General features: G+C 40.3%; 1 protein-coding gene across 1 annotated transcript in view; it reads left to right on the top strand.

Moving 5' to 3' along the window:
- Window positions 1–8,461, top strand: part of LOC138036041 (slit homolog 1 protein-like) — a 35,257-nt gene extending 26,796 nt beyond the window's left edge. The window contains exons 4-5 of the mRNA XM_068882413.1: window positions 4,404–4,475; window positions 8,386–8,461. Coding sequence (XP_068738514.1) covers window positions 4,404–4,475; window positions 8,386–8,461 — 148 coding nt within the window. The remainder of the gene's footprint in view (window positions 1–4,403; window positions 4,476–8,385) is intronic.
- The last annotated feature ends 9,377 nt before the right edge of the window (window positions 8,462–17,838 follow it).

The following is a 17,838-nucleotide window of genomic DNA, read 5'->3' as shown; positions in this document are numbered from 1 at the left end:
AGCTATATATTTCGATACCCAAACCAGCCTTCTTAATGTGCAATTAGATTTTACTGTCCACGGTTGCTTGCTTGAAAACTTTCAAATATTAATAATTTCCAACTATAGAGGGGCTTTTAGTGTAAAACCGATTTTAAGTTTTCATCAAATTTATTTATTACAGAAGGTCTGGATTGCCAAATTACAAAAGGTATCACGATATTAAATATAATTGAGCAGTTCAGCCCTTCAATAACATAACAAATACTTTTGGAAAATTCAGTTCAGACTGACAAATCCCAAGAACGAATCAATGGGCCAGTACGGTGACGTCTAGCAAGCAACATCCATGGGGAAGGGTGTGGGAGAACTTTCCAGGCAAACCACCACTACCCTAGGTATGTAGCCACCTCATTGTGGAAACTACAGGATTGAGCAGCTTCCACCACAATGGAGGAGAACCGTTTCCCCTAGGTGGTGGGCTTACATATCCCAGGGAGATCCCACCAAATCCCTACCCCAGGTGGAAGCACTTCCTCGACAATCACCCTACTCACCACTAACTTATCCTTCCAAGGACTCATCAGAAGAACAAGAACAGGTGAGTCAAAGGGTGTGTAGCTCTCAATCTCACAGAGATACGGCCAGTTGAGATACGGAGTATGACCGATGTTTCACCGGCTCCACAGGAAGCAATTCAAGGACACGGATCGCACGCGCTTGTGCATCGCCAAGGTGCACTGATCGAAACGTAATCGCGTGCCAAATCGCAGCTCATTAGCTCTTAATCTCACAGATACGGCCCATTTCATCTGTCCTTCTCAAGCACGCCATGCCAGCCTGCCTATATACTTGCACCTTTTACTTTACTGTTGCTTTGTGGGTAATCATTTCCCGTCTTCGAAAATGGATCCCCTGCAAATAAACAAGATTCAGTTATAGTATAGTGAAGTGTCCATTGGGGCCACGGAATTCAATCTAAAAGTAGCACAACACAAGGCAAATGGGCCCCGAGTTCCGCTGCTTTTCTTTCTTTCCAGAGCTTTCAACAATTTACGCCACCAGCCGCTTGGAACCTCACCATAACCTGACTCCGTCTGGCTCAAGACCCCTTAGTTCTTTAAGAGGTGAATTTGACTTGCGGGCTTCAAGACTTAATGATGTCTGTCTACCACCAGACGGTGAAATAGCTCGATAACAGCCCAACAAATGCTGTCTTCGTCAACAACCATCCATCGATCATGACAGTTAGAGATCGAGTATGCCTGGGCCAGCAACTTCACCTTGCAAGTCTTTCTGTAATTACAACGCACTTTTAAAAGTTACTCAGAAAGGCAGAATATATTCTGGCTGGAGTTTGAACCTTTCACATCACAAACTAACCTCATTTTTGCTGACTGTGTTTGGCTCTAGAAAGCAATGGATTTTGTAAGGACTGGAATGTACTATTGGATAACCACGCTACGTCGATTAAGCCTTCTGTTTCACGTGCATGGTTCAACAAAACAGTATGTGCATTTCACTTTAACCCTGACAAGCTCTGCTGTTATTTTATTGCTTTTTGCTCACTTACCATGCCCAACTAGCGTCTCCTTTTGGCCAGTGAAAGAAAACGAAACTGTAGTATCCACCGATGGAATGACCCTTCTGCTACACGTAAAATATTGGTTTGCTTGCTTGGTTGCTCACTAGTTCGTTACACCATCATATTTTAACAGATCTAAACACCATTGCCTTTTGTCTGTGCTTTGCAAGCGCATTGACACTTTCCTGGGGCCTTATTGTGTCATCTGTCTTAAAACTTCTTGGACTAATTTTATCTTGATAAAAATCTATACTTAAGTGGGCTTAAAACTTGAAATCCGTAGCTACTTAATGTTGTATCATCTTCATGTGATTGAAAAGTGTTTTTACAAATAATTCCAAGTCTATTGCTCTTGCAGCCATCCAGTCATTTAAATAAAAAATAGATTGAAAACCTAGCAGGTGACTATTTTCGTGCAATTTTTACTTTTGCTCAAAGATATTTCTTATTGAAGGGCTGAACTGCTAAATTATATTTAATCTCATGATATCTTTTATAATTAAGCAATCCTGGCCTTCAATAATGAATAAAATTGATGAAAACTGAAAATCGGGCAGAAAAAGTCATCTAGGCCCTTTTTCAAATGCTCTGTAGGTATTTTATTCGCTCTGTCCTCTCCTATTTAATTATAAGCATAAGTAATTACTCTAATTATCATTCTTTAAGAGTCTTGAGGAATAAAAATATATCCCGACCATGACCGAATCCATCCTATCTTTGAGATGTCCAATTCCAGAAAAGTTACACTTTGAATTTACTTCAGATGGAACATCATCTAAAGAGAGTGGCCTACCGCGAACCTTTGTCGCTGAAGAATACATAGGAGCTGAATTTTCCAGAGGCTGTTTCCCATCTGGGGAAACCCCGGTTCCAAAATTTGTTGACTAACTTTTTTTTCCTAGGGACGTTGCGGGAACACCATGGTTTGGAGAACCAATTATCCTTAAAAAAAAAACCGAACGGTTCAATATCGTGCAACATTTGTTGCTTAAAAAATGTTGCACGATGTTTTATGTTTATGTTTTTATTTGATTTAAGAAGGAAAGTTGTTGTCAACATAACAACACTGTACACACTGGAAACGATATTAGGTGGGGGCACGATATTAGTTAGGTTGGTTAAGTGTGCCCCTCTCCTCTCCCCTGACTATCATATTGTAACAAAGTGCATAGTATGCTGTCTTAAAAAATAGTAGAGTGGAGAAAAAAACAAGATGAAATAAAAACAAACAAATCATACAACGTAGACAGCTCCCCGAGAGAATTTGTGGTTACTAATAAAACACGAAACCCAGACAGATTAAAGAAAATAAAATGAAATCGGGAAACATTGGCATAGAGGATGACATGTTGATCATTTCTGAGTTCATTTCTTTTTCACAGCACGCTAAATGTTGATATGGTTATTAGCTAAATTGTAAAACAAACGTTCATTGAAAGTTAAGTCGTATCCGGATGGGGAACCACAAGAGAGATACAATATGATATTGCCTTTCAACGACGTCGTATGCTTCGTAATGCCTTCTTTTTTAAATCGGAACAATCATATTCAAAATTAAAGAAACCTTACCATTTATCACTTTAGGACATAATTATAGAGTAATGGTAATACAGTATCCATTTCCTGTTACGTTCTTCCTCCCTTCATCCGGAAAAGAGACGAGGTGATTGTTGATATTCGGCTATCCGAGTTAAAAATTGGTAATAACGACTCCGAAACTAAAAGAGCTGCAAGTTTATCGCCATGCATTTATGCATGTTGTGTTCACCAAAGAGCATTACTTTTAATTAGCCTTTCAAAATAATTAAAAGCAAGTCTTCGCCATAGGGTTTTCAAACCCCCTCCAGTTTGAGAACTTTAACTACATCACAAAAGTCTATTGATACCGAATGGTAATCTTGTCCATTTTTGTTTGATATTTAGGACCTTATTATTATAAAGACTCTCTGTATGAATTTTTCGGAAGTTGTTCCGGAAATCTTGATCTTATATCAGACAAACTATGGCTGAAATGATTTTGTGTCTTACAAAGCTTTTATATGTCGGGGTCAAACGTTCCTGGTGTTGACCAAGGAACGCAAGCAAGCCGTTTGTGTATGTGACTCGATTGCAACGGTTGCAGCCGTCTTTATGAACAACTGATTGACACAAATTATTGTCGAACAAAATAGCATAATTTCTTTTTCACATTGTTATAAAAAAACGTCCATCCTCTTTTTACAACAACGGAGAATCGACGACAAACATGTACTTTGTCGGTGTCTGTTTTATATTTGAATTGCAGTTGCGATGTGGGCCGCGTTAACTTTGATTAGTGTTAGAGTCGCGCTTTCCTTTCTTTATTGGAAATATACATTTCTATTTTTCAAGCCAACTTCTCTTCAGTTCGCTTAAAGGAAAGCAGACAAATTGTCGCTTATTTTCTTCCGAGTGGCTTCGTCAAGCAGAACAAAAACTTAAACGCGCACAAAGTATGCCGTTCGACAGAGAGTCTTAGAAATAGAAACTTAACTTTCTGAATCAAGTTAGCGTTCGGTGTTATTTCTTAGAACCAGGTTGAACAGTGAATAATCAGCTCTCGTAGGAACTCAAGCTAAAGTTTTCACCAAGGTTTTGTTAGAAGCTTCTCCCCACCCACGGCATATTACAGTGTCGCCAGGATATTCGAAACTATACTATCTGATTCCCAGCTGATGAATCAGGCAAGCTACATTAGGACTCATTGAACTGTTGTCGCTCAATTATAATTATGTACGTTGCCAAGTAGGCCTTTAAAATTGGCACTGAGATAAATTAGAACAAATTTCTTATACATTGCTTTCCATGCTTTTATTTCTAGACGGCTTGGTGACAATGAAATAAGTGAACTCCCAGAAAAGGTTTTCTCAGGGATCACAAGTCTGCGATGGCTGTAAGTGTTGTGCCCCAAATAATCTTTCAAAAAATATATATATCACTGTGTGCCTGGTCACAAAGGTTTGTTTGACTTAGTTATAACTAAGTGACTCAAACAACTATTTTAAATAAAATCTGAGAATTAAGTAGTTGATAACCCTTTTAGGTCTACAACTAAATTGCATTTGGAGATTGGCCTACTAAGCTAACCCTTCTAAAGTTAGGGTTAGGGTTAGGGTTAGAGCTTGTGCTCAACATGACGGCCATTTACTCCTGCTAGTTTACAGCATAATCTTTGATTTAGACAACCATGTTATAGTCAATTGACACCTGTCAAAACAAGGCATTCGCTGTCCAGTATCACGTGATCATATCGCGGGTTCACGTTTAGAGCTCATCGATTGATTGAAAAGCAATTTATATGCTTTTGTTTTCTGAGGTTGCATCTAGCAGTTAATTGTGGTCTAGTCTGTTGCCCCTGTTTCTGATTTCATTTCTGTCTGACAAATCGTCGCCCCTGTTTATGATTTGTGCCTGAAAAATCGACTGCTGACCCAGGCAATATGATTTTCTATCAGATACTGTAATCTTTGATTTTCGAAGTAAAAGGGGCGCTGTAAATATTTAAAAATTACTCACCTTTAATCGCTATGCTGAACCTTCGATATCGTTCTGCTTCGTGGCTCAAGTTACCCAGGACACCTCGCGAACTAGGTGAACAATACCGATACCACCTTCCTTGCGCGCTCGGTTGAGCAAATCAAGATTGCTTTCCCCTATACAATATCTACCCATTTACAAATTAATTTACATATTTTCCCGTTTTACGCGGGGACTTCTAGGTTGCCTCTTTGCTGCGGGGACAAATATCGAGTTTAGTTTCATAGTTTGAAATGTCACCGGTGCATGAAAGAAGACTGAATTTGTAACTCAACCAAAGCACATAACCGGTTCCGCTGTTTAAAAGTAGGCCTCTTAACCTACATCTATTGATTTTTACCATTTACTTTTAATTTAATGAGACTGTGATAAGGGAAAATTTGTTAATAATTTATGCTCATAATTATGTAGTCCAAAAGATATTTCTAAAATGCGTGTTTGCACTTGATCGAATGGTCGCTGTGGTTGGGGAGAGGACAAAACGCGGAGCCCTACTCCATGGAGTACCCTATGGACTAACCAAATGGAGTACCCTAAAAATACTATTTCGAATGAGTACTGTTGATCAATGTGTAAGCGGAATCTGAAATAGTGCTTACTTAAGCCTCAACACCCATTTTAAACAGCATTGTTCAACAGTATTTAAGTCTAAGCAGCCATTTTAAAAAGGTTAGCTTACATGAAGTAATCGGCCATCACATCAACAATCGAAAGCTAATTTTCTAAGACGAAGTAGACTTCGTCTTAGAACAATACATTGAAAACACGGGCTTCCCGAAACGGTAAAATAATCTCCAAAAGGCACAAGAATACACCAGAGGTAAGTCATTTTTATTCATTTTATTGAATGAACGTTAAATTGAGCATTTTTTAGGCTTCATAATCGACGGTATTTTATTTTCCATACAAAGTCTTATACCGCGTTTAAATTCTCAACGGCTGTCTGTAGTGACGCGAGCTTGGGATGCCTATGCTTCCACCAACTTTAAGCTATTACTGGTGCACCGTTTTGTCGTTCTCGTTCTCTTTCTCTCTTCTTTCGTTTCTGTTCTTCTGACATAGGCCGTTCAGGCATCTTGCAACCTTAGCAGATTCGAAATTAAAAATCTTAAGACATACCAAAAACTGCACTTCAGAGCAAAAAGAAGCCCTAGACAAATTAAAAATAAACACTCAGCTTTAAGTTTATATCCCTCCAATGCTTGACTTGAATAACTACAGCTATATTATGTTAAACCTGGATTGAAACCAGAGAAAAATGCAAGAAAAATATATTTTCCAAACCGTACCTGAACACGAAAAGCATTGACTGTCAAGAGCTTTGCTGACGTAGCATGGCTGTGCAGCCGCGTCGAGCCACAGAAAGAGCGCGAAAAATTAAGCCTCGTTCAAGTGTGAGTGTGAGTGTCTGACCTGGATTGATCCTACGATCCAATCAACAACCAGTCCCGGGTCAGCGGTCAACTTAAAAAAAAAACAGCTGACCTTGATAACGTCTTACTTGAGCCCGCGATATCGTCACGTGATACTGGTCAGCGGATACCTTGGTTTGACATGTGTCAATTGACCATAACATTGACGTCCAATATCAAAGATGTATGCTGTAAACTAGCTTTAGTGTAAATACATCTTATTCGATGGTTTAACATATAATATAATACGGGCGGATATTTTGCGAGTTGCGTTACGAGCAATGAGCAAAATATCCGCCCGTATTATATGTTAAACCATCGGATAAGAGGTTGATTATTCCACTATACAGAAAGGTGTTATTTTGCTTCAATTTTATTTGGTAAGAGCGTTTCTAAAAAAAATGCATCATCTGTCCTTTAGGGCGCTTGCGAACAATGTAAACGGCACAGAAAGCCAGCCAAATGTCCTTTATTTGATTGTATAAACGAAATGACAATAGACAAGCGATGACAAGCTAAATTCTCGGGCTTTGTATCGTGTTGAAAACAATTTCGTTCATCAAAAACTCCAGTTCCGTCTGTATTTGCTCTGTTCTACGGTGTAATACCGTCTCATATTTTGCGCGTTCTCTTGACCAAATATGGTAAAATGACGTAATAGTGGAATAATAAACTGGAGTATTGCCTCCTCGATGAGCTCTAAACTTGAGCCCGTGATACGGTTACGTGATACTGGTCACATTGGCATACATGGAGGGGCGGCCGTACGTACACTTACGGACGTTCATGACGTCATGGCTATAAAAACAAATTTTCTTACATCAATGGGTTCCCATAAAAAGTTAGCTATGGTGCTCCGCACGCGCGGAGCTCCGTTATTAGCATTGAGTAAAGCTGGGATCAGCAAATTCTGCAAATGAACCAGAATAAAAGCGAAATGGGGATTAATTGCAGCGGTCTCATCGTTTTGCTTAATATACTTTGAGGTGATTCCTCAGTTTTGCACTGCGCATCCTGTACCGCGCATACGGTGTGTCGATATTTATAAATTGGCCAAATTTGAAACATTGTAAATATGGTGTAAGTGGATCATACACGCTGAAACAGTTCTCAAAGCACGCGAGAGAAGTTGTCGATGACCCACAACTCTTTGCGAATAAGCATGCGCATTCCAACAACATGTTGAACTTTGTTGCTTCGATCTACGAAAATCAATATAGACAGGTACGAAGGTGTTTTACTCTTAAACGAGTGCGGCGACCTATATCTTTTATGGCATAATTTTGGTGTACAAATTCTCCCCTTTAAATAAAAAAAGTTTTAAAAATATTATCGGAAGAAAAAAAGATATGACTAAAAACGTACACAAAACCCCTTCGAAGGATGTCAATTATGATCCTGAAAAGAACGACTCTAGAAACGTTTTGAGTTGACGTCGTTGTAAGTTGTGATTTTTCCATAAACTATATAAGACATTGTATCATGTGCTCTGACTTTCTACCTATCAGGTGTTTTTTCAAGTGTTACTTTAAAAACCCTCTCGTTTAGCTACCGCAAAATGTACCCTGAGCCGATTAAATAACGCGCGTGATTAGTGTCAGTACAGGCATCAATGGGGTAAGATTGGCCCATAATATCTCTTAAGCAAGCATGGTGACTTATCTTCTTTATTGTAGTTCTCAAAACGGGGATTAGTAGGGAGCATTCAGGGAAAGTTTCAAGAAAATCGTTCGACAACTTTTTCCTCTTTCTGAGCAATCACCTTAAATAGTACTATTAAGATAACTTACTGCAACGCTAGCTTAGCTTTGCAGAAGGTTTCTTACATATTGCTTTCCCTGCTTTCATTTCTAGAGATCTTAAGGACAATAAAATAACTCAACTCCCAGAAAAGATGTTCTTAGGACTCACAAGTCTACAACGGCTGTAAGTTCTCTCCTCCACATAAACCGTCACAAATTATATAGATAAGCACCTGGTCACTCCACAGAGATTTGATCGAGTTAATCGAGTTGATCGATTGTCGCTTCATGCTACAGAAACCGGAGATAAGCGCCGGCCTGATGAGCCTTCTGGCTCGTAAGCGGAGACTTTACTTAATGAGTGACTCACAGCTATTTAAATGAACTCTCAGCAGCTAATTTATAACCCTTTCAAGGAGGAATTTGTAATAAGTTCGGCTAATGATTTTATATTTCTTAAACAGTACGGCTCCCTTTTTCATTTCCAGTGACAGTTGCTAGCTCTTGTTTATACCAGTTACCCGACACCTGAATATTATAGCGTTGACATATCTACCAATGTATTTATCTTGCTGCCTTCTAGTGTTTGAATATAGTTTTTGCAAGTTCCGGACACGATGACACAGTGTGGTCTATCGTTTCATCATATCCGTTGCATATCCTGCACGTAGGATCAGTGCCGCAATTATTAGGCCTTCTGTTTCAGCTTTTAGTCCACTGCTTCTGAGCCACTTGTTTGTCTTATTTTGGTCAGTAGTAAACCTGGCTTGAATAGCTGTCAGCCAATCAGAAGGTATGATCATGTACCAGCACCCCGTGAAACGAATGGACCAATCAGAACGCGATCCCTTTCATTAACCATCTGCCATGTTGTTTTGGCAGGAAAGCGGAGGGAATTGAACCAATCAGAGGATGATGCATGACCAGAAGTGCACCAAAAGTGACCTTCTAAATCAGATCAAGTGTCACGCGGACCAGATATCACGCTAACATAACGCAAAACGGTTTTTATTGACAAACCATAATGTAACAAGTAGGAACGTGTAGAGGTCAGAATGACCGTCCCGTCCCAACAAAAAAGAATGACAACAACTAACTCTCCTTGTTACTAAAGGAGTAAAGCCGTTATGATTGTAATGAATCGTCCAGAAAAACTCAAAACGTCTCTTTTTGCACTGGCGATCGCCTTCTTGTTCCCGCTTAATAAAATCTGGGTCAGTTTTCCGCTGTCGCCACTGTTTACGTTTCCGAGCCCGTCAACGTCTGGTGGATCCTGCTTCTTGCTGCGGGCGAACATGCTCGGCATCTAGGCGTCGTTGCTCGGCTACTTGCTCTGCTGCTTGTTGTGCGGTCTGGAGCCGTGCTTGCGGTTGTTGAAACCTGAGCAAGGGTGTCAGGATGGTCTGCAAGGTACCCGAATGGATAGGATTTGGCCGTGTTGGGGTCGACAGCTCGTTTGTTTAAGACCAGCTGGTAGCGTCTGGTTTGGGTGGCCGTTTCCAGCTGGTAGTTTTTCTCTCGCGTGATGAAATGTGGGTTGAACACGGGCATCTGCCGCGGTCCATCGAAAGGATTTCGCAATTCTTGTAGCACGTTCTGTTTGAGAATGTCCTAGTTGAGCTGCCGTCAGCCCCGATTGTTGAGCGTGAAGCTACGCACTTTGCAGCAAGATTTTCCTTTGTGGGTGCGATAACCATAGTTCTTGGGACTCCTGACATAAACTCCTCAAGGTAATCTTCCGGGTCCTCCAGTTCATCCGTCATGTCCCCGAGAAAACTACTCAATGGAATCTCAGGTTGCCCAGGCCACCACTTGTAAATCACTGAATCTGTAGAATCTATAAAGTAGAATGCATTGCCCCCCTAGCAGTCTCAGACCAGCCTGGCAGGTGGTGGGGTCGCTCTTGGGTGGTGCTTTTACCACTGCGCCATACCTGCTCCCCGAGGAGTACAATACGTATGACATGAATAACCACCTAGGTGTTCCTCTTAACATCTGGCCGAGGCGTTGTTTGAGGCGATCCCAGTCACACTCCCACATGACAACGAGGTTGTACCCGGCTGCACAGGTGACAAACTCTTTGGCCAAAGTGGCTTCATAGCCATAGTCGTGAATTCTATGTAGTTGACTTCAGACATGCCTTCTGGATCATAATAGTCCTTAGCTGGCTCTTGCTGCCACATCAAAACCTTTGTTGGCTCTCGAAGCCCATCCTAACGTGTGAAGAGATCTGATTTCTACCGGGTCCCGTTTGAAAAAAATAGTCTTCTATCAACCGATATCCAAAGATGATACAGCCTCGTGATCTTTAAAAGTAGCGACTTAATGTGCTGCCCTCCAGTGTTTCTTTGATTTGACGTTCCCCCTAGCTTTACTTAGCTTGGCAGAAGGTTCTTATACATTGCTTTTCATACTTTCATTTTTATATATCTTCACAATAATAAAATAACTCAACTTCCAGAAAAGATGTTCTCAGGACTTAAAAATCTGCAATTGCTGTAAGTATTTTCTCCATAAAAACTGTCGCTGAAACATTTATATAGCTATGCGCTAGTCACTGCACAAAGATTTGTTTGAGTTACTTAATAAGTGATTCAAAGCTGCTTAATTAAATTAAATCTCAACAGCAATTGAGAATCATTTAAAGCCTACAATTAAATTGTGTTTGGACCTTGGCCTTGTAATCCATTACATCATTTTTCTTCTTGGTTTTCTCACACAACGCAAGCTCGTATTTGACCTTGCGTGGGGTCCCCATTTTTGTGAGGAAGAAGCACATAATTATAAGAACAATATTAAACACGGTTTTCGCTACTGACACGAACAGGTGTTACTTTTCGAGTTTTGGAATTGACAAGATCTCCAAGGAATTTTTAATTTGTAGGTTCGAGTAATGATTTAATTATTTTCTTAAACAGTACGTGTAGAAGGGATGTCACTGTTTTAATTGAGTTTTTTGAGTTTTACCGGTCATACCCAGCACAATCTCGACTCCTGCTACTCAGGAAATTCCTGATGACAGCCTTCCCGCTACCTGACATGAGCCATGCGAAAGGACCCACCCCAACCCAGTGATAGACTCCACCGCTAGCAACAGTGACCCCCAATACAAGTCAACCACACCGCAGATCCACATTCGTACAACGCCGTCCAGCACGTTACAATGACTTTGTTGTGGACTCTAACTAAAAAGAATGAAAAAGAGTGAACGTTGTTAGTTTTAGATATCAGTTCTACATCTGTTTCCATTAGTCCGTTTCTTGCACCTCGACGTTTCTTATCTACCCATGCAGCTCGTAGCACATTTTGATAATCTTAGGGAGGAAGAAAAGGAAGTCACGCCAAAACTGGCCAGTCACATGTTAGGTTAACGCTTACTCAGGATCCGGGCTCTTGCTGTTTTTCCTCGTCTGTCTGTACTCCCTCGGTTGTCTGCTATCGCTCTGATTGATTAAAGCAACAGTTTTGTTACGAATCGTGTCTCCAATATATCCTTGCTCCTTTTACTGGCGGACAATTGACAACGAAAAGAATTTGATTCGTCAGAATGCCATTTTTACTGCAATTTGTAATTGACCGGTGTTGGTTAGGACAAAAATAGATTTTTTATAGCCTTTTAAATGCTTTTTTAAAGTAAACAGTGTAAACAAATTAATAAATATTCTGAACAGAATCACCCGATCATTGTGGTATTGCCTGATATTTCTCTTTTGATAATAAGCATTACAGGCCAGACTTAAGCAGTAGGTTCGCCACCAGCACACCATTTCGGCCAAAAAAAGAAAAATTAAATAGGTTATTCGCCGGCCTTGGGCGGTCCGTATAGGGAAAAACTATATACTCAGTCTCGCGTACTGCCCTCGGCACGGTACTCGAGACCTTGGCACATTTTTTCCACATACGGACCTCCAGGCTGGTGAAAAACATACATTTCCTTGTCTTTCATTCTTCCAATATCATCTTGCTGATTAGTAGCTGATCTTTACAGCCCTACACTGTAGCTTCCTTTTTTGCATCCTTTTGTTTTGTTGGTAAAAACTGGCGTTCGTTTAAGAATGTATTGACTCTTTTTGCAATAATGGATTGAGGATCTTGTACATCGTTGAGAGACAACTTATAGGCCTGTAGTTCTCTGGGTTTGTTGTTTCTTTTGTCTTTGGAAGTAAATATGTAAGGCCTTCTGTAAGCCATTGAGGTGTTCCTTCTGGATTTTCAATTGTGCTTGTCTAGGCTTTTGGCATATCATCGTAGTTGCTTACAAGGTTTTAAAGCCAGAAGGTGGTGACTTTGTCTTTTCCCTGTGATTTCCAGTTGCTAGCTCTTTTTTTTAATGCCATGGATGACCTCCTCACCATCTAATGCTCTCCATGGTTGGTTTTCTAGTTGCTTCTTTAGCTCCTTTTGTTTTCTTATCCATCCTGCGGCTTCATTATGGGATTTCACATTTTCCCAGATTTCAATCAAAACTGTTCAACTTCATCAGATGTTGGTGGTTCATTCACATCAAACTTCTTCTTCCCTAATTCTCGGTAGAACTTGTTTGAAGATATTATTTTGGTGCTAGTGTTGGTTGGTCTTTTCAAATCTTCTTACTCTTTGAAAGGGCGAATTTAGGGGTGGGCCCAGTAGGCCCAGGCTCCCCTTCTTTTGCCCCTGTATTTAAAGAGCTTTTGTAACCAACCCACTTTTATGTGGCACAGTGTACATCAGGCTTCTTTACTTTAGATATGATTAGTTCAGTTTCAGAGCTTTTCGTATTTCAAATATATTTTGCCTTGATAGATATACGTCAATAACGTGAATTTCTCGGATAGAGGGCGTGTGGGGGCCCCCCTCTTTCTGTAATTTCTGGATCCACCCCTGCTTTGTGCCTTCGCTTTAAATTACTTTAATAGGATTTCTTTAGCAGGTGGCATATGTACAGTTTTTTTAAATGTTGTAGCGTTTTTTAAAAATTTGTTCTCTTTTCTAGATGTTTGATCCTCTTTCCTTTTTTTTAATTTTAAAAAAGATAGATAGAATAGGTAGATAGACAGATCGTTTCCCCTGTTTCTTGGTTCCTCTCCAGTTATATCTTGAGAGAGAATGGTAACAAGAATATCAATAACTATCAAACCGAAAAGTACTGGACTATTAAACTGAAATTAAAGAACTAGATGACTCTCAACATCCGCTCAATATCCGGAATTTCCGGGAAATCCACCAAAACAAAAAGAATGATGCCAAATGCGCATTGTCAACTTTAATGGGGTTAAACATCGGATTTCACGGATTTGGCGGATTTTGACTATCGGCCAAGATGCTTTGTGCCCGCATCATGACCAAAATTGACCCCGGTGAGCCGAAAACACTGAAGAGCCAATCAGGAACAAGCTTGCCATATTAAAACAAGCATGTAGGGTAGGGGAGGGCAATGAAGGATAAGGTAGGGAGGATGTGTTGGAAATAAATTAATAAAATGAAAACGAGATATGGAGAGCGTGTGGGTGTGTTTGCATATATTTTGGCCATACTCGCCCTACACGCCAAGTACGCCATATATGTTGCATGACAATAACGAGTGCTGTCCATGCACACTGTAAACTCACTGCTGGGAAGGTAGTAAATCAAGGGTGATATTGGTTCCCTCAATGTATCATCCAAGATGCATTGCGCGCCACCTTGTAGTCGAAAGAACTCTAAACCTTGTTATGCAGTTAAGTCGACACCCAAGTTCTTTTTGATCAAGGCGTGGATGGCGTTTTAAGCGTGTATAGCGTGTATGGAAAGAATGTTGCAGAACCATGAATTTGAAGTCCTTTCCCAGCATGGCGTGGATGGCATGTTCAGTGCGTATAGCGTTTATGGACTGAATTTTGTACAACTCTGTTTTTGAAGTCCTTTTCCAGCATGGCGTGGATGGCGTGTTTAACGTGTATGACGTGTATAGACTGAATTTTCTCATTTAGGCAACAGCTAATGAACATTCTACTACTACTACTACTACTACTACTACTACTACTACTACTACTACTACTACTACTACTCTAAAAAATAAATAATAATAATAACAATAATAATAATACCGGTAGAGACGTAACCCTAACCTAACCCTAACAGGAACAAAATCGAATAACGACATTTTTCCGACGAAATGGAACACTCGATTGGAAAAAGGAAACAAAATTAAAATTTGGGAAATGTTATAGATAGGTAGCTAAATTGGCAGTTGCGATTTTCTCATTAACACGGCGATCTTTCTTTATCTTTTGCAAGATGGGTCTTTCAGCCACTTCTTGTTCCTTCACAATTTGTTTTGTTATTTTCTTAATATGCCAGCTTTCATTTCTGGGACCTTCTCGCCCAAATCTATTTTTTCAGTATTTTGTGGGTCCACTGCTTTTTCAGATCTTTCAGACGGAGTCTTAGTTTCCTTGGCACAAGTACTTTGGGTCTGTTCATCACTTGGGGAAGATGATGTGCTTGTCTTAATGCTTTCGAGTTTAGCAACTGTGAGGCGTTTACTTTTACCTTTTCTCTGGCCTTGTGTGGGCCCATTTCCATCAGTAGGGCTAACGCTCACTCACCCCGTAGGTTTTCTGTAGAGCACCCACCTTTAGCCCATTAATTTAGACCGTTACCTGTGACACAGGAGGTCTTTACCCTGAGTATGGAGCCCAAAGCAGATATTAGGCCATTGGGCAGGAAACTACCTGGTCCTGGTATGGGCAGGATTGGAGCAGGCCTGCGCAGCTATCTTAATGACCTGCGTGGTACCCTTTGCTGTGGTTGTTGTTGTTATTATCATCATCATTATTATTAATATTATAACGGTAATGCTTTAGCTCTAGTGGATGTTGTACCGACATTACACCAAGGGAGCGAGCCATAGCAAAAAGCCAAAGGTCAATTTGATTTATTTCTTCTCCTTCAACTTTCAAACACCTTCCTTAGGATCCTTGTTCCCAGTAAAGCTGTCTCCTGCAACAATCTCGTCCCGATACTAATCCCCAGCTTGTCAAGTTATGTATCCTATCTTTTGCTGACCACACCAAGTGCACTAACAACTAGCGGTACCATTTCCAGATATTTGATACCCCATAATTTTCTAATCTCCGTATTCAGATCATCATCATCACCATCATCATCATCATTATTGTTATTATTATTGTTATTATTATTATTATTGTTATTATTATTATTATTGTTATTATTATTATTATTATTATTATTATTATTATTATTATTATGCTACCTTTTGTTTTACATTTCCCGAATTGTTTTCTTTAAAAGTAGCAAATGTGCTGCCCTCCAGTTTTTCTTTGATTTGACGTTACCCCTAGCTTTACTAAGCTTGGCAGAAGGTTCTTATATATTGCTTTCCCTACTTTCATTTTTAAGATATCTTTATAAGAATAAAATAACTCAACTTCCAGAAAAGATGTTCTCAGGACTTAAAAATCTACAATGGCTGTAAGTTTTTTCTCCATAAAAACTGTCCCTGAAACATTTATATAGCTATGCGCTAGTCACTGCACAAAAATTTGTTTGAGTTACTTAATAAGTGATTCAATTAAATCTTAACAGCAATTGAGAATCATTTGAAGCCTACAATTAAATTGTGTTTGGACGTTGGCCTTGTAATCCATTATATCATTTTCTTCTTGGTTTTCTCGCACAACGTAAGCTCGTATTTGACCTTGCGTGGGGTCCCCATTTTTGTGAGGAAGAAGCACATAATCATGAGAACAACATTAAACACGTTTTTCGCTACTGACACGAACAGTTGTTACTTTTCGAGTTTTGGAATTGACAAGATCTCCAAGGAATTTTTAATTTGGATATCGGTTCTCGTAATATACTTTAGATGTGAAGCACCATTATCAGAATTAAACAGTACATGTAGTAGGAATGTCACTGTTTCAATTGAGTTTATTGAGAAATTCGCAAACAAATTATCTCATAAAAACAGGGAGAGACGCCGAACATACAAAGGTGTCAAAGAAGCAAGAACAAGAAAAACATCACTTTCACACGAGCCATTCGCCGTTCGCTCCGTGGTTGGCAATCTTTGACAAGTAGAACCAAATAACCGACTTCTTCATTCTGCGCGGCTTATGCTACTTTTGTCTCTCCTGCAAGGACGATATGTATTCCTTCAACCACATCTTCCAAAAGTAATCAGCCAAAAGCTTTGCCTGTCTACATGTCGTTCTTGAGGATAATTCTTCCTTTACAGAAGATTCTGGTGGTAAGTTGTGGACCGCTTTCTGCAACAGTAGGTGGTTGGATTTCAACGGTTCCTGATCATCGTGGTTATCAGAGGCAATACAAAGAGGTCGGAAAATAAAATTCACTTCAACTTCAGTAAGGACAGTGACCAAGGCTTCCTAATCCACTAAGCTGTTTCCAATGTATCGCTCGCAAGGCTGTTCGAGTGCTTCGGATTAGCCTCTCCCAGACCGCACTAGCATGTGAGGCCTTGGGTAGATGGAAAAGCCACTGACAACCTTCTTGGATCTGTTTCTTATTCAATTCATCGATGGCCTCTTTAATTTCCCTTGCTGCCCAAATAAAATTGTTGCCACTGGCGGAGTGAATAGTCTTATGTGTGCCTCGTCTACTGATGAATCTACTTAGAATGTCAATGAAACAATCCGTTTGCAAGGAGGAGGCCAATTCTAGGTGTACGGCCTGAGAGTTTAGACAAGTGAACACGACGCCTCCTCTTTTGACGACTACTCTTCCTCTGTGTGCGTTCAAAGGGCCAAAAAGGTCGACTCCAGTTGCGTGAAAATGGGTTCAAAGGCTGTTGTGCGGAATGTTGGTAAGTCCGCCATCATCTGTTCCGTCCTGGCTGCTCTTTGCTTCTTGCAGTTTAGACAAGATTCCAAGATCTTAGCAACTAAGAACCTACCTTTTGGAATCCAAACCTTCTCTCTCAGTTGAGCAAGAATGTGACTTTGACCTGCATGGCCTAGTTTCTGATGCTATAATGCAATTAAATAGGGGGGTAACTGGTGGAACAATCATTGGGAACCTTGCATCAGGTGTGACTGGAGAGTCACCAATGCGTCCACCCACTCTCACCAAGCCATTATCTAGTATCGGTCGAAGCTTCACTAACTTGCTTGAGCGATTCACACTTCCTCATTTCTCAAAATTCTTTACCTCTTCAGAGAACACCTCGCTCTGGGCTAATTGCACAATGGCAACAGTTGAAAGCTTCAAATCTTCCCCTGTGAGGGGTTTGGAGAGTTCAAACTTGTCATCTCTTTTGCGACAACTTAGGCACTCTTTAAACTTCAACAACCAGACAATCATCATCAGAACTGTCCACCATGAGTGTCTTGTGAGTATCTCTTGTAACTTCTCTGGTCCCGTCGCCGCAAATATGGGCTTCTCATTCTTGATTCCTGGGTCGCTGTCTGATAAGGTATCAATGTCAGTATTGAGCCATTTTTCTTTAGGGTTCAACAGGAACGCTGGACCACTGAACCATCTGATGCAACAACAACTGATGCACTGTTAAGCCACGAGAGGCATCATCAGCCGGGTTGAGAGAACTTTGACAGTATCTCCATTG

This window comes from Montipora capricornis, unplaced genomic scaffold (assembly GCF_036669925.1).
Source record: "Montipora capricornis isolate CH-2021 unplaced genomic scaffold, ASM3666992v2 scaffold_454, whole genome shotgun sequence".
Taxonomy (NCBI): Eukaryota; Metazoa; Cnidaria; class Anthozoa; order Scleractinia; family Acroporidae; genus Montipora; species Montipora capricornis.
Note: the sequence above shows the minus strand (reverse complement) of the source record. Positions and strands in the feature narration are given on the sequence as shown.